We start from the raw sequence: 23,618 nt of genomic DNA, 5'->3' as shown, positions 1-23,618 counted from the left end.
GCACAGGGCCACACCCCCCGAGCTTGGAGAAGGGTGACAGTGGGGACAAAGGCACAGCCCGCCTGGGGCAGCTGGATCTGAGGGGCAGAAGGGTGGGGGGCACTGCATGGGGGCTTCCCAAACACCTCCCCTGGCTGGCAGTGGCTGGGGGGGCTGAACCGTGTGGGTGTCCCCTGTCCCCCTACCCAGCAGGCACAGACAGGTACTACCTGGACAGCAATAAATTTATTAAGTATTCAAAAAAAATAATAAGACACAAACCAGTAAAAAACGAAAAGGGGGGAGGTAGGAAGGGGGGCGAGGGGCCGAGCCGGCTCAGGGGGGGACGGGGTCAGGAGACACTGAGGGGATGGCAGGGGAGCAGCACCTGGGGCTGCAGCAGCGCGAAGCCGGGGGGGCTGCGGGCAGTGCCGGGGGGCGGCGGGCGTCACTTGGCGCCCTGCGCCTCCGACTCCTCCTCGTCGTCCTCGTACATCTCACCCTCCTCCTCGGCCGTGGCGTCCTGGTACTGCTGGTACTCGGACACCAGGTCATTCATGTTGCTCTCGGCCTCGGTGAACTCCATCTCGTCCATGCCCTCGCCCGTGTACCAGTGCAGGAAGGCCTTGCGGCGGAACATGGCCGTGAACTGCTCCGAGATGCGCTTGAAGAGCTCCTGGATGGCCGTGCTGTTGCCGATGAAGGTGGAGGACATCTTCAGCCCCCGCGGCGGGATGTCGCACACGGCCACCTTGACGTTGTTGGGGATCCACTCCACAAAGTAGGAGCTGTTCTTGCTCTGGATGGCCAGCATCTGTTCATCCACCTCCTTCATGGACATGCGGCCACGGAAGACGGTGGCCACGGTGAGGTAGCGGCCGTGGCGGGGGTCGCAGGCGGCCATCATGTTCTTGGCGTCGAACATCTGCTGGGTGAGCTCGGGCACGGTGAGGGCGCGGTACTGCTGGCTGCCCCGCGCCGTCAGCGGCGCGAAGCCGGGCATGAAGAAGTGCAGCCGCGGGAAGGGCACCATGTTGACGGCCAGCTTGCGCAGGTCGGCGTTGAGCTGGCCGGGGAAGCGCAGGGAGGTGGTGACGCCGCTCATGGTGGCCGACACCAGGTGGTTGAGGTCGCCGTAGGTGGGGGTGGCCAGCTTGAGGGTGCGGAAGCAGATGTCGTAGAGCGCCTCGTTGTCGATGCAGTAGGTCTCGTCCGTGTTCTCCACCAGCTGGTGGATGGACAGCGTGGCGTTGTAGGGCTCCACCACCGTGTCCGACACCTTGGGGGACGGCACCACGCTGAAGGTGTTCATGATGCGGTCGGGGTACTCCTCGCGCACCTTGGAGATGAGCAGCGTGCCCATGCCCGAGCCGGTGCCCCCGCCCAGCGAGTGGGTCAGCTGGAAGCCCTGCAGGCAGTCGCAGTTCTCGCACTCCTTGCGCACCACATCCAGCACCGAGTCCACCAGCTCGGCGCCCTCTGTGTAGTGCCCCTTGGCCCAGTTGTTGCCGGCACCGCTCTGCCCTGGGAAAAGAAAAGAGGCTCCGATGGCCGCCGGCCCCCCACGCCCACGGCCCGAGGGGACCGGGAGAGGATCAGGGCTGGGCCCAGCCGCTGCCGCCGGCAGCACCGGGGAGATCTGACGCCGGGGCGGGGTGGGAAGCAGGAACCGCAGAGGTTTGGCGGCGAGCCGGCGGTGCCGGGCCCCGCGGCGCGGGAGGGGCGTGCCCGCCCAGTGCCCCGGGGACGGCGACTGGCCGGGCTGGTCCGAGGACACTGGGGCTCGGGGGAACATCGGGGGACGGCGCACCCCTCCCTCTCCGGGGACCTACCAAAGATGAAGTTGTCGGGGCGGAAGAGGTGGCCAAAGGCACCCGAGCGCACGCTGTCCATCGTCCCCGGCTCCAGGTCCACCAGGATGGCGCGAGGCACGTACTTGTGAGCTGAGAGAGACCCCATGACGGGAGGGGACCTGCTGCCGCCCCCCAACCCACCCCAGAGGCGTTCCCAGCACCCTGCGGGGTTCTATGGGGCTACGGCGGACCCTCTACGTGTCCCCCCCAAATCCCAGGGGCTCCTGGTGTGGGTGCATGTCTTGTTACCCCCAAACAATGGGGGTCACATGGGGTCGGTGCACATGTGTGCCCCCATTACCTGTGGGCTGGGGGGATGTTGGTGCTTTGTCCCTCCCACACCACAAGATCCTACAGGGGGAGCACAGGTGTCCCTCTATCCACAAACCACAGTGTCCCATGGGCTGGGTGCATGTGTGGTGTCCCCCCCACACCACAGTGTCCCACGGGGTGGGTACATGTGTCATGCCCCCACCCAAACTACAGGGTCCCATGAATTTGGAGGCACAGGTGCCCCTGCCCCCCACAGGACAGGGTCTGAGGGGTGGGTGCACAGGTCTGCCCTCCCGGGGTCCAACAGGGCGGGGATGCAGGTGTTGTGTGTGACCCCTCCCAAACTGCAGGGTCCCGTGGAACGGGGTGTACACGATTTCCCCCTGCCCCAAACTGAACGGTCCCACGGGGTGGGTGCACGTGCCTGCCCGCCCCACACCTCCACGGGATGGGTCTGTCTGTCTGTCTGCCCCCCTCCCCACCCCAGCAGACCCAACTCCTCCTGCACTGGGGGGGTCGCACTGGGGCCCCTCCCAGCCCAGGGTGGGGGTGCCGGGCTGCCCTGCCGGGGGGGTTTCCAAGGGGGGGTCGCTTACAAGAGGCCTCATTGTAGTAGACACTGATGCGTTCAAGCTGCAGGTCTGAGTCCCCCACGTAGTTGCCGCTGGGGTCGATGCCGTGTTCGTCGCTGATCACCTCCCAGAACTGGGGAGGACGGGGAGCTCAGCAGGGCGGGAGGCACTGGAACACCCCCAGGCCCCCGGGCGAGGCACGGGGCACCAGGATCCTCCCATCCCTAGGCAGGGCTGGGTGGGGCAGGAGGCGCCGGGATACCCCAAACACTGAAATCCCCGGGCGGGGACAGGCGGGGGGCACCGGGACTCCCCAAGCCGCTGGGCAGCTCCCGGCGGGGCGGCGGGCACCGGGATCCCCCAAACACCCAAAATCCCGAGCAGGGCGGGGGGTATGGGACTCCTCAAACCCCGGGACAGGGCTCGGCGGAGCGGGGGCAGGGGGATCCCCCAAACACCCAAAATGCCGGGCAGGGCGGGGGGCACCGGGACCCCCGGCGGCGGGCGGGGCGCGGCGCGGGCGCTGTCCGCGGTGCTGACGGACAAAGGCGGGGGGCGGGGGGCGCGGGGGGGGCGGGGCGCTTTGTCCTCCCGGTGCGGCGGCGGGGGGGGAGGGGAGCGGCTCTGCCTTTGTCCGCCGCCCGGCTCCGCCGCGGCGGGCGGGGCGGGGCGGCGCCGCCGTTACCTTGGCGCCGATCTGGTTGCCGCATTGCCCCGCCTGGATGTGGACGATCTCCCTCATGGTGCGGCCGGGCCGGAGCGGAGCGGGACGGGAGCGGGCTGGGGCCGGGAGCGGAGCGGCACCGGAGCGGAGCGGCACCGGGAGCGCGGGGGGCGGCGCGGCCGCCGCCGCATCCTTTATAGGCTCCCGCCGCCGCACCGGGCCGGCCGCTGACGTCACCGCCGGCCGCAGCCAATCAGCGGCCGCCGCCGCAGCGCCGCAACAGCCCTGCGGCACCGGCACCGCCCGCCACGCCCCGCCCGGCCCCGCCCGCCGCCACGCCCCGCCGCGGCGGAGCGGGGACCCCGGCACGGGCGGGGGGCACGGCCCGGGGGGCGCCTCCGGCACCCGCGGGGAGCGGCGACACCCCGGGGACCCGGGCGGGGACCCTGGGACCGCCCGGCGGCGGCGGGAGCATCCCGGGGCGGCGGCGGCGGCGGCGGGACGGGGGGACACACAGGGGACACCCCTCCCAACGGCGTCCCGGAACGGGGAGGGGTGGGGACAGGGTACGGGAGGGCCACTCTGGGGGTCCCGGTCGGCGGTCGCCCCCGCGGGAGCGGGGACGGTGCCGGTGCGGGTGATGAGGTGGGCGGCGGCGGGCGCGGCCCGAGAACAAAGGCGACGGTGATGGGCCCTTTGTCCGGGGGCGGCCGGGACCACCCCCCGCGTAGGATCCAGCCTCCCGCCGCCCAGCCGGTCCTTCCCGGTTCCCGCCGGGAGCAAGTGACCCTTGAGCGACCGGCGGGACCGGGAGGGACCTCTCCCCTCGGGGCTCCCCGGGGCCGCCCGATGCCAGCCACAGCGTCACTGCAAAGAGCCTTTATTGGAACCGCGAGTCCCTCGCCCCGACCGGGCACCCCGCGGCTCGTCCCGTCCGTCCGTCAGTCCATCCGTCTGCCCGTTTCAGGGCGGGGGTGGCCGTGCCGGTACCGTGTCCCGCTGCCTACCAGGAGCACGTCACCACCTCCTGCAGCGTCCGCCGGAGCTCCTGGCTCCGGAAGGCATAGATGAGGGGGTCAATCACCGAGTTACAGATGATGAGGATGAGGAAGAGGTTGAAGTAGCTGAAGAAGCAGGTGCAGAATGGGTTGGTGGGACAGGTGACGATGAGGATGAGGTGGAAGAAGAAGGGCCCCCAGCAGATAAAGAAGACACCCAGGAGGATGGTGAGGGTGACGGCACCCTTCAGGCTGCCACCACGGTGGGCAGTGGGTGGCTTCTGCTGGCTGGAGATGCTGTGGAGGTGGTGGCGGGCCAGGGCGAACATGTGGATGTAGAGCACCAGCATGAGGACCAGCATGAAGAGGAAGAAGCTGATGAGGCAGAGGAGGACGGTGTTGCTGCGGTAGTAGGCGATCAGGATGGCGCTGGAGACGGTGCTGGCCAGCCAGACGCTGGCCATGGTGACCACGGCGCGCTGCAGGGTCATGATGCTGTGGTAGCGCAGGGCGTAGAAGATGGTGATGTAGCGGTCCACGGCGATGACCCCCAGGAAGGAGAGGGACGAGACCACGGAGCTGCAGATGAGCGTGTCGATGACGCTGTCCATGTGGCGGACGATGCTGGGGCGCATCACCAGCACCCCGTGCTCCAGCAGCAGCATGAAGAGCATCTCCGCCAGGTTGCTGATGCTCACCAGCATGTCCGACACCGCCAGGCAGCAGATGAAGTAGTAGGTGGGCGAGTGCAGGTTCCTGTTCTTCAGGATGGCAGCCACCACCAGCAGGTTCTCCACCAGGCTCACCAGCCCCAGCGCCAGGAACAGCTCGTTGGGAATGTCCAGCCCCTGGCACCAGCCGCCCCCGGCCCCAACCGTGGCGTTGCTGTGGTTGCCCTCGCTGGCATTCGAGGGCTCGCGCAGCAGACGCAGGGGGGCCAGCGTCGACATGAGCCCCTCCTCAGCCCCGGGGCCCCCCGCGGCACCCGCACAGCCCCCGAGCCCCCGTTGTGCCCCGCCAGTTCTCCCGCGGCGCCCGGCGGCGAGGCCGAGGGGATGCCGAGGAATTGGGGACGGGAGGCCTGGGATGTGCCGGGGGTGCCGCGCGCCCGCCGGGACCCTCGGGTGCTGCTCTCTGTGCCAGCGCTGCCCGGCGTCCCACGCCCGCGGGCCCAGGGTGCTGGGGAAGAAAGGGCCCTTTCTCTGCCCCACTTTAAAGCGGCTCCCGCAGCTCCTCCTCCGAGGAGGGTGGGCACCTGCGTGAGGGAGGCACCCTAGCAGTGAGGGGGCTGCTGCCGAGGCCAGGGCTGAGACACCCCCAGGGTGGCCCTGGGGACCCCGATTGCTCGGGATCACCCACCGTGTGCCCAGGGGTCTCAAATGCCCTGGGGTGGTCCATGCACGCCTGGGGTCATGCACCTTGGGAGTGCTGCCATTGGGGTCCTCTGTGCCCTGGGGGAATGTGCACCTTAGGGTCCCCATGTGTCCTGAGGTCCTGTGTCTGCTGGAGGGGACCCCTGAAACCTGGGGGTCTGCATATTTGAGGGGTCCCCTGTGCCCCAAGGCCTCTGTGTCCTGCAGGGGTCAATGTGCCCGTTGGGACTCGTGTCTTGGGGGGGTCCCACCTGCTGTGGGGGTCACCCACACCCCCTGAGCTATCCATGCACCTCAGGGACCCCTGTAGGACCCTCTGCACGGCCCGATCCAGGCTGTCCCACCCACTGGGACTGGGAGGGTCCCATTCCCATGGCCCCAGGGGAGATGTTGTACAAAGGGGCGGGCATGGGACGCGATAGGGATCGTCCAGGGCACGGTTAAATGGGACAGAGCAGAGCACGGCGCCGCGGGGAGGCTGCGGGGACAGGGCCCAGCTGACCATCATGTGCCTTGGGTCCGTGTTGATGCCTGGAGCCGCGGGCTGCCAAAGAGTCATTCACAGCTCCGCGGGCAGGCCGGTCCCACGGGTACCCACTTCCGCCGGGAAGCCCTTCCCTCCGGCAGGGATGGAAACGGCTCAGCTGTGCACAGCGGGCAGGGGGGCCCAGGCTGCCCCAGTGCCAAATTACGGGGACGGGATCCCATGGGATTTGGATGTACCAGTGGGGAATGGAGCCAGGGTGGGCTGGCTCAAGACTTGGGGTCTGCACACCCAGCCCAGCTACATCCTCCAGGGAGGTAATACAGCAGGAACAGGGATTTATTCCATGTATTCACCATTACTCAGCAAAAAAGGGAAAAAAGCTTTACGGGAACAAGGATGAGTTAAGGTTTGACTGTGGCTTACCTCGCTCCTTGCTCTAGGTGAAGGTGAGGGAATAAAGGAGGGACAAACAAAGAAGGGGGCAAGATTTCTTCTCCAAACATAAATAAAAGGCTGAAAAAGCTGCTCCTTGCACAATTCTAGTGGCACAGGGGACTCTCAGACCTTTGGAAGGTTCAGTGTAGTGAGGGTGCAGAGTATTTTGTGGAGGGAAGGAAGCTCCAGGCTACGGGAAGCACAAAGGAGCTGAAGAAGAGGGCAGTAAAAGCCCTCTGGGAATTAAGGACAAGAGCCAGGAGAACAGGGAGGGGAATAGGATGGAAATTGTGTGTAGAGGAGGCCAGAAGGGGACTAAGCTGCCATGGGGACAAGGGACAGCTGCTGTTGATTAGCTCGGACATGCTCAGACAGCCCTTGTCCCCTGTTGAGAGAGGGGCCCTGAACAAGGCCCATGGCTGTAGCTTCAGCCCCCCCTCCCTGGATGGAGGCCACGCTGCCATGGCTGCAGCCCCCTCCTCAGAAGAGCCCATTCCCACAGCCAGTCCGTTTGTGTGACTTTATTGGAGTGCGACACAAATGGGGGGTGACAGCAGAGGCTCTGGGCAGGGAGGGAGGGACAGCCCGGCTCAGTCCCAGTCGCCGTCGCCCTCGGGATTGTCCTCACGGGGCGGCTCCTGGAACTGGATGTTGGCCAGCATGTCCCGCATGGCCGCCATCAGCCGGTTCACCCCCTGGTTGAGGTCCTGCGCCGCCCCGGCCTCGTCGTCCCCGTCGTGCCGGATGTCCCCCTGCAAGGGAGCAGCACGGCGCTGGCAGGGACAGGGACAGCACTGCGGCCAAACCGGCAGCAGCAGCTCCTGGAGCAGGAACACCGTGGGGGAATGGTGCACCCAAACCCCAGCCTGCACTCACCTGCAAGTTAAAATTTGGCAACAGCGAGCGGAAGAAGAGGGATAAAGTGCTTTCGTTGGAGGGATGGCTCGTCCTGGAAGACACAAGTGGCACCATGGTGAAGGTACAGCCCAGTGGGATGTGGGCGGTGCTGGGAGAACCATGGTGCAGCTGGAACCTCAGGGAGGGAACTGGGGAGTTCCAATGGGACTCTGAATTCAGGCAACTCTGAGAAGCAACTCTGAGCAAACCAGTCATTAAAAGCACAACCAAGGCCAGGTTGGAAGGGGCTTGGAGCAGCCTGGTCTACTGGAAAGTGCCCCTGCCCACAGCAGGGGGTAGAATGAGATGAGCTTTAAGGTCTTTTGAACCCAAACCATGCCAGGATTCCATGATCCTACCAGCTCTGCTCTGAGTGGACTGGTGTGGAACACACACGTGGCATCACCCCAACACCAGGACTGGCTGTATTTAAATTTCCATCTACCCCAAACCCTCCCAGTCAGCCATGGCCTGGGTTTTCCCTGGCTTTTGCCCTATGGCTGGGAATGGCCAGTGGTGACCACCATGGGAAGCAGCAGGACCAGTCCAGCCTGTAGTTCTGCCTGCCTGGAGCACCACAGCTCTTCCTCTGCCATGGAGGAGATGCCAGCCCTGAGTGCCCGCGTGCAGCCTGGCCTGGGGCTGAGGGCGTGCAGGGGACACAGCTGGCTGTGCCAGAGCAGGAGGCGGTACCTTTCTGGGCGGGTGTAGGAAACAATGGAATCCAGAGGAGGCAGGGGGTCAAACCCCATCATTGGCTGGGAGGTCACCTCCTGCAGGGAGAGGAGAAAGGAAGGAATGAAGGAGAAAGGAAGGAATGAAGGCTGCATCCAGCAGCAGCAAACATGGGCACCCACAGAAGCCATGAGTGATAGGGGTTAGGATGGGCCCAGCAGGGACACCACAGTCCCTGTGGCCCATCAGGCCCCTCACCAGAGGCAGGGCTGCTGTGGCCTCCTTCATCTCCGAGAGGATGATGTGCCGGTAGATGTTCCTGGGAGCGCTCTGGTACCGGATCTTCCTCCTGAGACAGGGAGGGGACAGAGCAGTGAGCCCTGAGCAGGCACATTCCCATTTCTGCTGCTGCAGGTGCAGTGTCAGCAGCTTCCCTGGCTCTGGGGGACAAGGCCATATTGGATGGAGCTGGCTTAGAGTGAGCCAAAGGGGGTGGGAGCTGCTGAGCTCTGGAGAAAGAGCAGAGAGCTCAGGAATGAGCAGATTGACCTTGGTTTAGGACACCTGACAGCTCTCTCCTGTTTCTCAGCACTGTTCCTAAGCTCTCACCTGCCCTGTGTGGCTATCCCTGCCCTTCCAGGCCGCCCCTCCACCCTCTCCAGGATGATTCCAGGGTACAGGCGACAGCCAAGCCTGAGGAAGGCAGTGCAGGATATGCAGTCCAGGTTCAGCTCTACATTCCCATTTGTGAAAAGCATGGAAGAGCCACTGCCTTCCTGGCCCCATGCTGTGACCTTGGCATCAGAGCAGCAGCTGTGGGGCTCTGAGCCTGTCCCAGACAGGGAACTGCTGCTGCCCAGGACAGACCCTTTGTCCCACTCTGTCCCTGGCACAGGAACCCCGTCCTGCACCCTCTGTGCTCACTTGTGCTCGGCCTCCTGCACCAGCGCATCCCGGGCGTCCACCATGCGCAGAACCTCGTGGGCGTGGGGCTCCAGCCAGGCCATGACAGCCGGGTCCTTCCACAGGGCGTGTGTCCTGCCCACGTACAGGGATGTCAGCTGGTTCAGGGCGGGCGACTGGCTGTGGGAGAGGGCTGTTAATCACGGCATCCTCCTCCTCCTCCTGCTCCTCACGGGATGGTCAGGGCTCAGCTCTGTGCTAGCCTTTGGCGTGGGAACAGGAGAGGACTCGCAGGCTCCTGCCTGGATGCTGCCATCCACCTCCACCAGAACTTCTGCCTCCATCTATTTTTAGGCTAAGCAGAGCCATGAAATGAAGGAACACTGCCCTGGCCTGAGGGAGAGCCTTCGCACGCTGAGGAAGACCATGAGTCCAGGGAAGGCAGACTGGTTGGAGACAGCCTGCCGTGGGAGGACACACGCGTCACCCTCCCTCCCTGCACACACCAACAGGCTCTGGGCTGAACTTCTGACCCGTCCACCTTGAGCTGAGGTGGGTCTGTCAGCCCCATCCAGAGGCCATTATGGAAATCCATTATCAAAAGGATTATCAAATGAGGCATTACCAAATGAGCCTGCTCAGGAAACCCAAACAAGCTCTGCATTAGCTGTCTGAGCATGCAAGATCCCCGCCGCCGGCAAAATCGATCCCTTCCCTTCGCTGAGAACATCTCCAGGCCTTACCTGATCTGGGCATTCAGCCCAAAGAAGGGGTGGGAGGCGACCCTGGCATCGGGCTGCACGCTGCAGTGATCCAACAGCGGCATCAGAACTGCAAGACAAAGGCAGAGAACTTGTCTGGACCTGCTGGTGAGGGGCTGTGTGGGGTGGGGTCACCCTCCGCTCCTCAGGGCCAGAACCCCCTGGGGCACCAACAAGGACACAAAGAGAGGGTGAGGACACTGCTGGTCCCTGTGCTCACAAGGGCATTATTTCAGTCACCCCAACGAGTAGCCTAAAAGATGTTTCCAGCCTCCACAAACTGAATCTCTGTTGGAGAGCTGGTTCTTCCTGCTGCACACACCCTCCCCTGGGCCTGAGGGCTGTGTGCTCCTTTCATGGACAGCAGCATCCACAGGATGAAAGGGAGAGTGATGGGCACCCATGGGGAGAGCACATCCAAAACAGAGCTGTGCCTCGGAGGGAGAGCCAAGGAGACTGGCTTGTCCTTGCTCCGGGCAGCCCTGAGGAGGTGAGACATCTCCCTGCTCCAATACTCCAGCTCTCACCCTCCCCCAGCCTGCTCACCCCTGACCACTGCTGCTGGAGGAGCATTGGCTGCTCTGGGGAGGGAGGACAGAATCATGGAACCACAGAACTGAAAGGCTGGAAAAGCCTCTAAGATCATTGATCCCAACCATTCCCGCAGCACTGCCAAGACCACCCCTAACCCATGTCCTCAGGTGCCATATCCTCCAGGACTGGGGACTCCACCAGTGCCCTGGGCAGCTGTGCCAGGGCTGGACAACACTTCTGGGGAAGGAATTGTTCCAAATACCAAACTTTGAGGCTGTTCCCTCTTTTTCTGTCCCTGTTCCCTGGGAGCAGAGCCTGACCCCTCTGGCTGCCCCCTCCTGTCAGGGAGTTGTGCAGGGCCAGAAGGACCCCCTGAGCCTCCTTTTCTCCAGGCTGAGCCCCCCAGCTGTCTCAGCTGCTCCTGATGCTCCAGCCCCTTCTGCAGCTCTGTTCCCTTTCCCAGACAGGCTCCAGCCCTGGGAAGGAGCCCAGAGCTGCACTCTCCCCCCCACACTGGGCACGGGCACTGCCGTTCTGCCCGACCTCTTCCGCTCTGACTCAGGGCTCCCTCCCCAAAGGCCCTTGGCAAATTCCTGCCTCTGCATCCCTGCCGGGAACGCAGCCCTGCCTGCCGGGAACGCAGCCCCGGCTGTCCCAGGAGGACAGTGACAAAGCCCTCGCCGGGGATGGCCTCACCAGAGGGGACAGACTCACCGCTTGGGAACATGATGAGCGCGAGCTGGATGAGCCGGGCCGCTCGCTCCCGGGCCTGGCTCCGCTCCAGCTCCGGGCGCTCTTCCTGCTGGCTCAGGAAGAAATAGGCCAGTGGCACCGAGAAGGCAAAATTGGGCAGCTGGGACAGATTCCGGTGACTCTGCAGGATCAGGGACACAGAGGTACCGAGAAGTGATGCTGACAGCAGAGCTGGGCTGTGCAGGGCCGGGGCTCTGCCTGCTGAGGCTAAGTGAGCTCCCAGCTGCTGGCTCCGTGCCCCCACAGCTGAGTGAGCAATTTTCAGTTCTAACAACTATTTGCAGGACCCAAGGATTACAGGAACCAATGGCCCAGCCCTTATGGATCGTTCCAATGGCTCTGGGCTGGCAGCTGGGCTGTGAGATCCCCTCCAAAGGGCTCACCTGGGGGAGCAGCCCAGGCAGCCATGCCCTCACCTGCTGGCCACTCACCTCCCACTCCTGGAAGAGGCGGGTCAGGAAGGTGTATTCCCTGGCCCGCAGGGACAGGAAGTCGATCAGCAGCAGCACACAGAGAGGGTCATCCTCAGGATCAAGGCTTGGGAGGAGGGGAAGAGAACAAGCTCAGTGTCACAACAGCTGAGAGCTGCCCTGATTTCTGAGTCAAACAGCCTCTCCCAGTGACATCCAGTGACTCAGCAAGTGCAGAGAACAGGAACGCATCCTGCATGGCCAGCAGGATGACAGAGTGGTGCTCTGTGTCCCTATAGAGGGGACAGTCCCCTTCCACCACCCAGGAGGAGGATCCACTGCCACACTTTGCTGTACTGAGCCTCCAAGCTCAGCCATAGTTTGGCAGTCACAGGCCACCCAGGGCCCCTCCTCACCCATCACCTCTCCAAGAGCACCAGCACATCCCAGCACAGATCCATGCAGCTCTAAGGGGGATGATGAGCCCACACCAAGCCCAGGAGCAGCAGAACCTGTCTGGTTCTGCTGCTGCCCCCCAAACCCAGGCACTCCACCCTCAGTGGAGGCACCTACCTCAGAATGAGCTTGCAGAACTCCAGGGCTGTGCGGGGACAGCCCCTCTTCTCCAGGAACATCAGGTGCTTGAAGAGAGCCAGGAAGAAAGCCCTGCATGGGGAACAGCAGCAGGACTTAAGAGGCCCGATGTGGAAAGAAGTAGTTTGTGCCACTCAAAAAAGGGGACACAGTCATCAAGAGCTCCACACCCTCAAGCATCACATTGTGGTGTGGCATGGGGTGCCACAGACACCCCCATGCTCCTATGTCTTGTTTTTGTAATCTTTTTTGTGCAAGAACAGGGACAGAAAACTCACAACCTGCTCTGGAGACTGGGACCAACACAAGTAAATCCCCCAAGCCCACATCCTGCCTTGTTCCAGGGGTGTGGGGACAGGGACACAGAGTGGGGAGGCCCAACACCTGAACTGGTGATACAGGTCACTGATGGCACAAAGTATGTCAGCCAGAGGGACTGAAATGTGAGCACCCTCCAGGTACAGCAGTTTGGGAGAGATGGCTTGGGTCAGCTGACTGGAAAATTCCCAGAATAAAGTCACCTTTCCCAGCAGCTGCAGAGCTGGAGTTACATAAAGATCCAGGCTGGGAGGAGTGTGAGTGCTGGGGGTGATGGCTGGAAACACACAGCAAGGATTTTTGTGACCATTTTGGGCTAAGGGGTACTAATGGCATGAGGAGGATATGACAGGGAGGGACAGTTCCTACTGCAGGAAGGAATCTCTTGGGAAAAGGGATGCTTTGTGCACAAGCTTCCATGCACGACTGCCTGTGCTCCAGCACCATCCCAGGAGCCCCGGCAGAAAGGGACACTCAGGGGTCTCCCTGGGTGAGCAGCAGTGTGAATCTGGGTGGCTGTGGCCAGAGGGGCTCCAGCTGAGCCCCTGGTGCCCAGCCCTGCTGACCTGTTCTCTGGGCGCCGGTAGTCCAGCCTGCAGGTCCCGCTGGTGAGGCTGAACACGGGGTGGAAGGCGCACTCCAGGCTGTACAGCGCCCGCTCTGGGGACAGCAAGGGCACTGTCAGGGACAGGACAGGGACACCAGCCCAGCACAGCACTGCCCAGCACTCCCTTTAGCCCCAAAGAGAGGAAACCAGCTCATGCCCAGCCCAGCCAGGCACAGAGACGCTTCACACAATGTGGTGGCAACAGGTACCAGGGCAGTGAGCACTTCCACGTTGGATCACACTCTGGGTGGGAAAAGGAACCATTCTGGGATTGAGGTTGGTCCAGGAAAAGCCAAGCTGCTGCCAGGGAAGGGTTTCACAGCAGCACATCTGCTCCTCACCTCACGCTTACCTATGAGATCCCGGGCCATCTCCTGGTCCTCCTGCATGCGGCACACGTCGCTGAGCTGCAGCAGGGAGTCCACGTGGTAGGGGTTCATCTGGAGCAGCAGCTGCACAAGAGCATGGCAAACACTCTGTGTCACTACCAGTGGCTCAGGGGTTTGGTCACTCACCCAGGTACCTTCCAGCAGCCAGCTGTGTGACACACAGTGCCAAGAGCTCCCTTAATCCCACCCTGCCAGATCCATCCTGAGCTGGAAGGGCACAGGGAGCTCTGTCCCCACCACGTGCAGGATGGGAGCCCTCAAAGGCAGCCTCCCCCGGGCTGCTCCCTCCCAGCTTTTCCAGCAGAGCCCATGCCAGGCCTTTGCTCATCTTCTCTGCCCTCCTCCAGATGTATCCCAGCCCCTCTATTTCCTTGGAAAGGAGAGAACGAGATGCAGGCACTGTTACAGGTTTGGGGTTTTTATCTATCCCCCAACAGTTCTGAGCATTTGATCAGGTTTTGCATCCTCTGGATACTGAGAGGACATTTGGACACATCTATTACAAATCCAGGAATCAGCAGTAGTAATGGAGAATAATAATAAATAAATATTTACTTCCAGGCTTCAGAAGAGAAGTTTCTTACTTCACTAATTATATTATAAATAAGCTTTTCTCAAGTACCTAAAACCTCAGTTCAGTACAAAATACTGAAGCTACAAATCTTCTCACAGTTTAGTTTGGGGATTTTTTTTCTCCTAAAACTGAAAAAATAAAGCTTCCAAAGCTCCAAAAGTTTCCATCTGCAGGGTGGGGACTCGTGGGACCACCAACAGCACAAAGACTGGATGTTCCAGGCTGGCCCAGCCCTTGCCTGATGCTTAACCTCTTCCTTAAGCGGTAAAACTCTTTCAGCTCCTTCCCAGTCCACTTCTGGGGGAACATGGAGCTCTGTGATGGGAAAAAGCCAAGAAAAGGTCACCAAGGGTGACCTTTGAACCTACCAGCAAGTGCAGAAAAAACACTCAATGAACAAGAGGCTCCCCAAAAGTGATGTTTTATGTGCTGAAACCACAGCAACAAGGTAGAGCTGGGCTCCAGTTATGCCAGGACTATGGTGGCCATGGACAAACTGTCTGGAATTGCCAAATCCATCTGTTAGATCTTACCCTTGATGGAAAAGAGGAAGACTTCAAGCTGTACAAATGTCCTCAACTATAGCCCGACCCCCTAAGAGGGTCAGAGCTTCCAGATTAAAACACCATGGAAAGCCTCTCCTGTGTGGGGGACTGAGCTTGAGCTGTCCTTGGGACACTCACTGCTGCACAGGAATTACTTTGGCTCACTTAATCCAAATCCCTCAATCCAGGCAGAACTGCTGAGCTGGAGAGAGCCCCACGGCCCTGAGCCGAGGGTGGGAAAGCAGAAGGAAGTAAACTTTATTTAGCAGACAATGGACTCTTTAAAGAACATCTCCAGGGCATGTATCCCAGCTCATGTGGCCAGACCTTTCAGAGAAACATTCCTCAGTTATGGTTTAGTTGGGTGCAGAGCAATTTTGCTGTTGCTTATCAGTCCAAACTATAAATGTTACCATACAGCTTAATGAGCTCGGACACGCATGAAGGACTCCCCACACAAAAGCCTGTTTTGCTGAAATACCAAGAAAAGACACATTTTTCATCCTTGCAGGAGTTTATAAATAGAACAGCTGTTAGTTTGGATTGCCAGTTCATGATGGGTTTATACAATATTCCTCCTTTCCCAGCTAAGAGCTGAGACAAGGGGGCTTTGTTCCCCCCCCCTGCAGCCAAAGGGACAGTTCCTGTGGGCTCCTCTATCAGAAGGTGACCTGACACATGCTTGGCACAACCACCAAGGCTCAGCCACCAGCCACCAGACCTCCTCTGCACCAAGGAAGTCACTGGTTAACCAGGTGACAGCCCAGCTCAGCACTCAGTGCTGCCTCACCCCCACAGAGGGACACTGGGCTCTGCTCTCCAAACAAGTCCTAACAGCCCAAACAAGCCTGGAAATAAATAATCCAAGGCTCTGCAGAGGGATCTGCACAGGATGGATCAAGGGGATGAGGCCAGAGGGATGAAGGACAACATGGTGACATGCTGGGTCCTGCTTGTGGGTCACACCAACCCCATGAATGAAACAGGCTGGGGGAAAAGTGGCTAGGAAAGGACCTGGGGTGCAGGAGACAGTGGATGGACAGGATCCCAGGTGGGCACCTGGCCTGTGTCAGCCAGGTGTGGCCAGAGCACCAGGGCAGTGCTCATCCCCTGTGTTGGCACTGCTGGGGCACTTCCAGCACTGGGGTCACACCCAGCATAGCTAGAGCCCACCCCAACACAAACACCAAGGGGCTGGAGCATGTCCAGGGAAGGGCAATGGAGCTGGAAAAGGGTCTGGAGCAGCAGAAACAGCAGAGGGAGCTGAGGGGGCTCAGCCTGGAGAAAAGGAGGCTCAGGGGGAACCTTCTGGCTCTGTACAACTCCCTGACAGGAGGGGACAGTCGGGGGGGTCAGGCTTTGCTGAACAGGGGAACATGGACAAGAGGAAACAGCTTCAAGCTGTGGCAGAGGAAATTCAGGTTGAATATTTGGAACAATGCCTTCCCCAGAAGTGCTGTCCAGCCCTGCCCCCAGGCTGCCCAGAGCAGGGGTGAATTCCCCATCCTTGGAGGGGTTTAAAGCTGTGTAGATGTGACACGAGCTGGGGTGGCCTTGGCTGGGGGAACGGCTGGCTTAGAGCCTTTCCAACCCAAATGATCCCACTGGAATGCACCAGCCCAGCTTCCCAGGGCAAGGGGCTGCAGGAGCACAGGAGGGACAGCAGGACCAAGCCAACGTACCACGATGTTGTTGGGGTCCATGGACTCCACAGCGTCCAGGAACTTGAACTGCACCTGCTGGTACTCACGGTGGTGCTCGAAGGTGAAGTGCTGCACCCCCCTCCGCGTGTCCAGCAGCTGCATGGTGATACCTGCAGGGTGCAGGGGAGACCTGGGTACCCCAAGAGACCCTCCTCTGCTCTCTCACACCATCACTGGGTCCACAGACACACGTGGTTTTGGAAACTCACAGGGAATTCCACTCTTTCCCCCACCCATGAGTCCAAGCCTCAAACCCACCCAAAAAGCCCAGGATGCTCATTCTCCCCAGGGATACTTCTGATTATCCAGCAATTCTGCTGCTAAGATGGGAGCACCTACACCCTGCTACCTCCAAAAGAAGGGGAAAACAAACTCAAATCATAAAGTACAACTCCACAGAGCTCTCTGCTGAGGCAGGAGGTGAACTCCACCACCAGCTGAGGAGCGGGTCCCTTCTAGATTCCGTGCCCTGAGGAGCATCCATGGCACATGGGCAGGGGCTAAGGGGGCAGGAGGCAGCCCCAAAGAGGGCAGGAGGCAGCCCCAAAGGCCTCACCTGTCTTGCTGTAGCGTGGCCAGGTGTTCTTGGGAGCTGTGAGCCACATGCTGCGGACGTACTGCCGCTGCCTCTGCCTCGGCCTGGGGAGGGAACACACAGCTCACAGCTCCTCTGCACGGACAGCAGCAGGAGCATGAAACCATGTTAAAGGGAAAAATGAGGTCCTGTTTCTTCCCCACAGAGAGCTACACACAGCTGTGCCCAGAGCTCTGTGTCTGCCTCCAAGACACAACACACCTGTCCTCAGGCTTTGCCTTATGTGCACCATCTAGGCCAGCCAGTGCCTGCAGCAGCTCCACTTCCAGAGCTTCTCTCCCTGCTCTTAACCCTGCCAAACCCTCAGCTGCCTCTGTGCAGCTTCCCAGGTCCAATTAGGAGAGCCCCACATCCCTCTGACTCATCTCTCTTCCCAGCAGGGCCTTCAAATGTCCACTGGATTAGTTTAAGCTGTACTCAAAAATGCACAATTTATTGGCTGAGGAGCAATTCAGGATCAAGGCTACTCCAAGGGAGTCACACCTCCTCAGAAAGGGATCATAGACTATCCTGAGGTGGAAAAGACCCACACAGATTATTATGTCCAACTCCTGGCCCTGCACAGGACAATCCCAAGGAACTGCAGTTTCTTCCTCAAGCACCAAATGCTCCTCTACAGACTCTCCCTCCTTCAGCTCAGACCATCCTCGGTTTTCCAAGCAGCTCATGGAAGTGGGGATTTTGTGGATGACAGTGAGCACAGTGCAGTGGATAAATGCAGAGACATCACACCCAGGGAGCAACAGGCTCCCTGGGCCCCTGGATACAAGGGGCATGAGATGCTGAAAGTATTCAGGGTTCACTTTCTGTCCAGAGGCTCTGGAATTGCAACAGGGGATGAAACACACAAAATCTATGTGCCTGCAGTCTGTGAACTCGAGTGAAAGGACTTTGAAAAGTGGTTTGGAAATAAATGAGAGGGGAAAGGAGCAAAAGAAAAAGCAAATGCCAGTAAAAGCCTGGAGAAGTCTTTCCCCACCTTGTACATATCACAGAAAATATTCCTCTGCCCCAAAAGCAACTATTAAATGAATAACACATCCTGAGCCTGGGATTACCTGCCCAGGTGTGGCACTGGGGACTCCGTGAGCCCTGCCAAGGGCAGGACAGACACACCTCCTCAGATTTGGAAAGGGTTTAATACCAAATTCCAGACTAACCTCTGGTCCCCGAGCACAGCACGAGCCCCAAAGTATCTCTTCAACTCATTCTCTGGATTCAAGTTTCTGAGAAGGTGGAAAGAAGACAGAAAAGCTCCATCAGTTAAAAAGTGCCACACCCAAGTCTCTCCATCAACACTCAGCACCCCAAAGTGCCTCTGGAAAACCCCAAACTGTCCCACACTCCCCACGGATCAGACACAGCATGGAGAAAGGAGACTGAAACTGCCAGCACTGGAAGGGAAAGCCCTGCTCCATGGACAGGCTTCCTCCCTGCCCTGCTGCAGAGCTGGGGAATTCTGCTGCTGCCCTCTCCAGGGCAGCTGGAGCCTTGGCTGGGATGTTCCTGGGAGAAGCCAGGACTCAGGAGCAGAAGTGAATCCCATGGCAAGCTCCACACACCAGGGCTACTGGCACCTCTGCAGAAGATCTGAGGCTGGAAGGTCCCTCTGGGGACTAATCTGGTCCTGCCAGCACTGCAAGCAGGCCTGGCAGCAGAGAATCCCCATCAGAACCAAACACAGCTCCCAGAGGAGCAGACAGGAGCAGGGATGTGCACAACCATCGCGACCCTTTCAATCAAGGCGTGGTGCTCCTGGCCAGGTCACGCTGGGAGGGTCCCAGCTGCGTTCCTCAGGGAGCAGATGCCCCTCAGGCCGAGGCAGGGCCGGCTGGGAGGCAGCAGTACCTGTGCTCCACGTAGAGCAGGGGCCGGCTGTCGGTGCTGACCCCGCCCTGGCTCTGCGGGGCCAGCCTGGGGTCCTCGATCCTCTCCAGAAGGCTCTCGATGTCCTCCAGCTCGTTGTCTTCCTTCAGAAAGGCAAAGCCAAGGCCTTTGTCACAGGCTGAGTCACAGCAGCCTGCAGGTCACCCAGCACACATCACACCCAGCTGCCTCCCTGGGCCAGGGGCTGTGGCTCTTCAGAGAACCCAGAATGGTTTAGGTTGGAAGGGACCTTAAAGCTCATCTCGTTCATGTCCCGTGGGCAGGGACACCTTCCACTGTCCGAGGTGCTTCAAGCCCTGTCCAGCCTGGCCTTGGGCACTGCCAGGGATCCAGGGGCAGCCACAGCTGCTCTGGGCACCCTGATGCCAGGGCATCACCACTCTGCTCACATGGAAGAATTTCCTCCCCATATTCCATCTAACCCTGCCCTCTGATAGTAGGAAGACATTTCCCCTTGTCCTGACACTCCAGGCCCTTGTCCAAAGACATTTTAAATATTTAAATAACCAGCCTTCACCCTCTACTGTCCATGGAAACACCAAGGTACTGCTGTGAGCCTCATGACAAGGTCTCAAACACTCACATGGCTTTAATCCAAGTCTCCCATTCCCCATTTTCCAACCATCCCAGGAATCCATCCAGCTGCTCACATCCAACAGTTATACAACACTTTAACCCTGATTTCCCTCCATTTTCCCCCAACAAACAACAAGTGACACATTTCTTACGTGCCTGTTTCACATCCTCCTCATGATGTCCATGGGTGGAACACAGAATTCCATTCAGGACACCCAAACAGCACTGCCAGGCTGCCTTTTCAAGCTAAATTTAGCCTCTGTGCGTGGAGTGTACACAGGAAAGGGATAATGTGCTCTGCATGGAAGTGCTGGAACAGAGGCTGTATTTATTATCCCTCACTGCCTGGGTCTGGGTGTCCCCCCAGCCTCCAGCTGGCACATGTCCCCCTGCTGCTCAGTATTGCTGGATTGGGAAAGGAAACAGCTCTCCAAGAGGGTTCTCCACCTCAGAAACTCAGAGTGGCATTCCCAGGGAGGAGGTGGCCAGCTGGGTGCTGGCCCTGCTGTCATGGCTTAGCCCTTCCCTCCAGAATCCAGTGGCTCAGGATGCTGACCAAAGACTCTCTCTGGAGTGAACAGGGAGGTTGGACTCCACCATCTGGGAGGTCTTTTCCAACCTTGAGGATTCTGTAATTCTGTGGACAGTTCAGACTCAAACTCACCAGAAAACCAGCTCCCACCTGAACCCCACTCCTACTGAACGAAGGAGATCAAGGACTTCAATCCATCTGCTACTTCCAGCTCTGGGGTGCCCAGCATTGAAGGAGCTGCTGGAATGAGTCCAGAGACCTGGAATGAGTCCAAGGGCTGGAGCCCCTCTGCTCTGGAGACACCTTAGAGCCCCTTTCAGTGCCTAAAGGGGCTCCAAGAGAGCTGGAGAGGACTTTGGACAGGGGACAGAGTGACAGGACAGGTTGGACAGGGCTTGGAGCAAGCTGGTGTGATGGAAGGTTTCCCTACCCATGGAGGGGGATGGAATGAGATGAGCTTTAGGGTCCCTTCCAATCTAAACTATTCCAGGATTCTGTGATCCTAAAGAGGCTTCTTAAACTTTAAATTTTGAAACTGCTTTTTTTGCCTTGAATCTCTCCTACAGCCACCTCAGAATTCCCACTTTGCCAGCCTCACTGGAGGAACCAGCCTGGTCCCTGACTCAGAACACACACACACAGACATACCACAGTCTCTCCTGCTGAATTTTTCTTGGTTTTCCTTTTCTTTTTTTTCTTCCGTGGCTTGTTACTCGTTGCCAGCTGCAAAGACAAAGGAAGGGCTGTCAGCATTCCCAGGGGTGCCAGCTCCCTGGGAAGAAGAGCATTTCCCACAGGGATCAGCACACTGAGGGTCCTTAAATGAAACCAAAATTCACCCTTTAGTGTTTGTTAGTGGGTGGCAGTCAAGACACATGGAGAAAATGGAGGAAAGCACCAAAGATTAACAAAGGGTTAAACCTCAGCTGACTTTCACATCAATGTCTGAGGCTACGAAACCAGGAGAGAAACAAGTTTAGCTGTGCCAGGTGTGGAGGAAATGCTTCAGCCTCTCTCAGTGCCCAGGATAAGCTGCATTTCTGCTTTTCCAGGGTGCAGGACAGTTCCCAATTTCAGTCCCATTTCCACAGAAACCAACACCTGACAAAGGTCCCAGTGCCAGAGTTCCTCTCCCCACAAATGCAGCTGCTCCAGCTCAGGATGCTGGGGGCATTCCCTAGCCTGACTGGCACAGCTGGCAAGCAAGTACATTTCCAGGGTCTAGCAGGTAACTCAGCAAGGGATCACAGCATCATGGAATGGTTTGGGGTGGAAGTGACCTCAAAGTTTATCCAGTTTTTATTCCCTGGCTAAGCAGGGACACCTTCGACTAGACCAGGCTGCTCCCAGCCTTGTCCTGGCTCTACCCAGCAGCAGCAGCTGCCTGCCCAGGGCTCCCATGTCCTACCTGGAGCTCTGGGAGCAGCCACAGGTGTGTCCTGCAGTGCTGGCACAGCCAACTCACCAGGTCAGGACCCCTGGAGCCACTGCTCACACAGGGACACACTGCCCAGAGCACCCACAGCCCCTGGGCCGGCAGAGGCCACTGGCACAGCTGGAATGCACACAGAGAGTGGACTTTGCTCCCCTGCCACCCAAAGCAGGGACACAAACCCCAAACGCACAGCAAACAAGTGAGACCAGGGGCCAACCCCCCTTGCCCTCCCAACCCTCTTCTCTGGTGAGATCTGGGCAGGCCTTGCCATGGGAAATTGTTAAATAAATGAGCCTTTCCTTACAAAATCCTGCAAGGAGACACTTCTGGGCTGATACAGACCACAGGAGGAATCTTGATATCCAATGACAACAAATCATTACGGGCAAGAAGAGGTTCAGTATTCAGGCGACATTCTTGACTGCCTGAATTACTCACATCCCCTGTTCCAAAACAAATGCCTCCTTGAGACCACTCCTCCCTGGCCTGACCTCAGTGCTCACATGGACACAGCACAACCTTCCTCAGGTGCCTCCTCTCTGCAGCTGGAGAACCCCTCTGGATCCTCTACACGAACCCAGCCCCAGCACCACCGTGCCCACCCTCCCCAGGTGTCAGTTCCCAGGCTGAAGTGCACATCCCTGGCAGCAGTTACCGTTCTGTCTGGCTGCTCAGCCTCCTGTCCCTCTCTCTGTCCATCACCGTGTGTCTCTGAAGGGGTCACAGCCCCCTCCTGGCTCCTGTCCCTGCTGCCCTCGGGGCTCCCTCCCGCCGGGTCCTGCTCGCTCAGCCGCTCCTCTCCGGCCACCGCCTCATCCTCCGACTCCTCAGCTGGGATCTGCAAACACAGGGACGAGCTGCAGGGACAGCATTCCCCAGGGATCTGCTCCAACGCTCCTCCTGCACACAGATGGAGGTTTGGACCCCCCTCGTGTCCAGTGTGTCACCCAGGGGCTGCCCGGACAGTCCCACGCATGGGGAGGGGAGCACAGGACCCCCATGGTCTGTCCCCCCACACCACGGACTCTGCTCTGCCCTTGGGGGAGCTTCCAAACCCAGCCTTGCCTGTGCTCACACAGCCAGGCCTCGGGGAGGGACAGGGAATGGCTGGGGCTGGAGGAGGTGTCTGGAGAGCAGGACTGGGCTCTGTCACCCCAAGGACCCAGCAGGGCCCATCTGACATCCAGCACTGGGGTCCTGCAGTGCTGGGAAGGTGGCAGGGATGGTCCTAAAAACATTTTCACGAGTCCAGCTCTGACAGCATCCAAACCCAGCCTCCCAGGCCTCTCTCCCATTTCCTCCCAGTTCAGTCCCAGCTGCTGCCCACCACCCAGACCGATCACTGCCACCCCAATCACTGACCCCAAACCACTGCCATACACATTGTCACCTCTGCCACCCCCACTGTGAGCCCCCCTCAGCCACTACCCCCCTACTCCCTCCAGTGACCCCCAAAGCCCGTCAGCCTCTGCCCCCGGCTCACTGTCACTCCAGCCACCCCCAGTGACTGTCACCTCAGCTGTCCCCAAGTAAGTGTCCCCAGCAATGTCCCCAGCTGCGCACCCGGCTGTCACCCCCAGTCACTGCCCCCCAGTTATCCTCCCAGTCCCTGCCACCCCAGCCACTGTCCCCCGAGTCCCTGCCCCCGCAGTCACTGTCCCCAATCGCTGCACCCCGGGGCCTCCCGGCTTTGGCCCCCCTCACCAGCTCGAAGCGGTTGCTGACGGCGGCGCGGGGCGGCCCGCGGGGCCGGTTCCCGGGGGCTGGCGGAGGTCCCCCTTCCCGGGCACGCTCCGGGCCGGGGTCGGTGCCGAGGCCGAGCTCGCCCAGCCCCGGCCCCTCCTGGCCCCGCTGCTCCCCCCGCAGCCGCCTCAGGGCCCGGCGCGACATCGCCCCCGCCCGCTGCGCGCCTGCGCCCGCACTGCGCCTGCGCGCCCGCCCAGCGCCGGCCCCGCCCACCCTCGCCGCGCACAGCCATTGGCTGGTGATAAGCAGGCCACGCCCCCTGCGCGCCGTGATCTCCGTGGCGCTCCGTGCGTGAAATGTGTCCCGGAACGGGGAACCGGGAACCGGGACACGAGGAAACGGAGAACAGGAACCGGGCACGGCCCCGGGACACGGCTGAGGACCGGGGCACGGGCTGGGCTGGGCCCGCGGCTGGGAGCGCTCGGGAGTGGGGAACGCGGTGTTCCCACGGTGCTGTGCGGGGTCACGGGTGGGCACAACCCGGGGAGGAAGAGGGATGGCGGTGGGAGATGCGCGCGCTGAAACGGAGTGCCCCGATCCCCCCACGGCC

At 60.2% G+C, this 23,618-nt stretch overlaps 3 protein-coding genes across 3 annotated transcripts; all 3 read right to left on the bottom strand.

The window, feature by feature from the left end:
- Positions 1 to 206: 206 nt before the first annotated feature.
- Positions 207 to 3,562, bottom strand: TUBB3 (tubulin beta 3 class III). Its single transcript, XM_054641042.2, has 4 exons — positions 3,363 to 3,562; positions 2,702 to 2,810; positions 1,812 to 1,922; positions 207 to 1,503 (listed from the first exon to the last, which is right to left on the bottom strand). Exons 1-4 carry the CDS (start codon positions 3,417 to 3,419, stop codon positions 428 to 430), a joined length of 1,353 nt encoding a protein of 450 aa, XP_054497017.2. The 5' UTR covers positions 3,420 to 3,562; the 3' UTR covers positions 207 to 427.
- A 728-nt stretch (positions 3,563 to 4,290) lies between these two features.
- MC1R (melanocortin 1 receptor) lies at positions 4,291 to 5,289 on the bottom strand. The gene has a single exon (XM_077184858.1). The coding sequence runs from the start codon at positions 5,287 to 5,289 to the stop codon at positions 4,345 to 4,347; it is 945 nt and encodes a 314-aa protein (XP_077040973.1). The 3' UTR covers positions 4,291 to 4,344.
- Positions 5,290 to 7,140: 1,851 nt separating this feature from the next.
- On the bottom strand, positions 7,141 to 23,255 carry TCF25 (TCF25 ribosome quality control complex subunit). Its single transcript, XM_054640827.2, has 18 exons — positions 23,027 to 23,255; positions 21,978 to 22,160; positions 20,536 to 20,610; positions 18,741 to 18,862; positions 18,053 to 18,118; positions 16,854 to 16,936; positions 16,277 to 16,407; positions 13,439 to 13,538; positions 13,046 to 13,139; positions 12,141 to 12,233; positions 11,589 to 11,694; positions 11,119 to 11,278; positions 9,853 to 9,940; positions 9,131 to 9,289; positions 8,465 to 8,555; positions 8,225 to 8,304; positions 7,511 to 7,583; positions 7,141 to 7,386 (listed from the first exon to the last, which is right to left on the bottom strand). Exons 1-18 carry the CDS (start codon positions 23,210 to 23,212, stop codon positions 7,225 to 7,227), a joined length of 2,052 nt encoding a protein of 683 aa, XP_054496802.2. The 5' UTR covers positions 23,213 to 23,255; the 3' UTR covers positions 7,141 to 7,224.
- Positions 23,256 to 23,618: the final 363 nt, after the last annotated feature.

Source organism: Agelaius phoeniceus, chromosome 12 (genome assembly GCF_051311805.1).
Source record: "Agelaius phoeniceus isolate bAgePho1 chromosome 12, bAgePho1.hap1, whole genome shotgun sequence".
Taxonomy (NCBI): domain Eukaryota; kingdom Metazoa; phylum Chordata; class Aves; order Passeriformes; family Icteridae; genus Agelaius; species Agelaius phoeniceus.
The sequence above is the reverse complement of the archived record's forward strand: the minus strand, read 5'-3'. Positions and strand labels throughout refer to the sequence as shown.

Bases quoted from the DNA above. Each gene is read 5' to 3' on its own strand.
- TUBB3 (XM_054641042.2), bottom strand. From the start codon at position 3,419: ATGAGGGAGATCGTCCACATCCAGGCGGGGCAATGCGGCAACCAGATC. The intron at 1,923-2,701 runs GTAAGCGACCCC...GGTCTCTCTCAG, and splicing joins CTACTACAATGAGGCCTCTT to CTCACAAGTACGTGCCTCGC. The intron at 1,504-1,811 runs GTAGGTCCCCGG...TTCTTTTCCCAG, and splicing joins CCCCGACAACTTCATCTTTG to GGCAGAGCGGTGCCGGCAAC.
- MC1R (XM_077184858.1), bottom strand. From the start codon at position 5,289: ATGTCGACGCTGGCCCCCCTGCGTCTGCTGCGCGAGCCCTCGAATGCC.
- TCF25 (XM_054640827.2), bottom strand. From the start codon at position 23,212: ATGTCGCGCCGGGCCCTGAGGCGGCTGCGGGGGGAGCAGCGGGGCCAG. The intron at 22,161-23,026 runs GTGAGGGGGGCC...CTGTGTTTGCAG, and splicing joins TCAGCAACCGCTTCGAGCTG to ATCCCAGCTGAGGAGTCGGA. The intron at 8,556-9,130 runs GTGAGCACAGAG...TCCCTGTCTCAG, and splicing joins GTGCAGGAGGCCGAGCACAA to GAGGAAGATCCGGTACCAGA.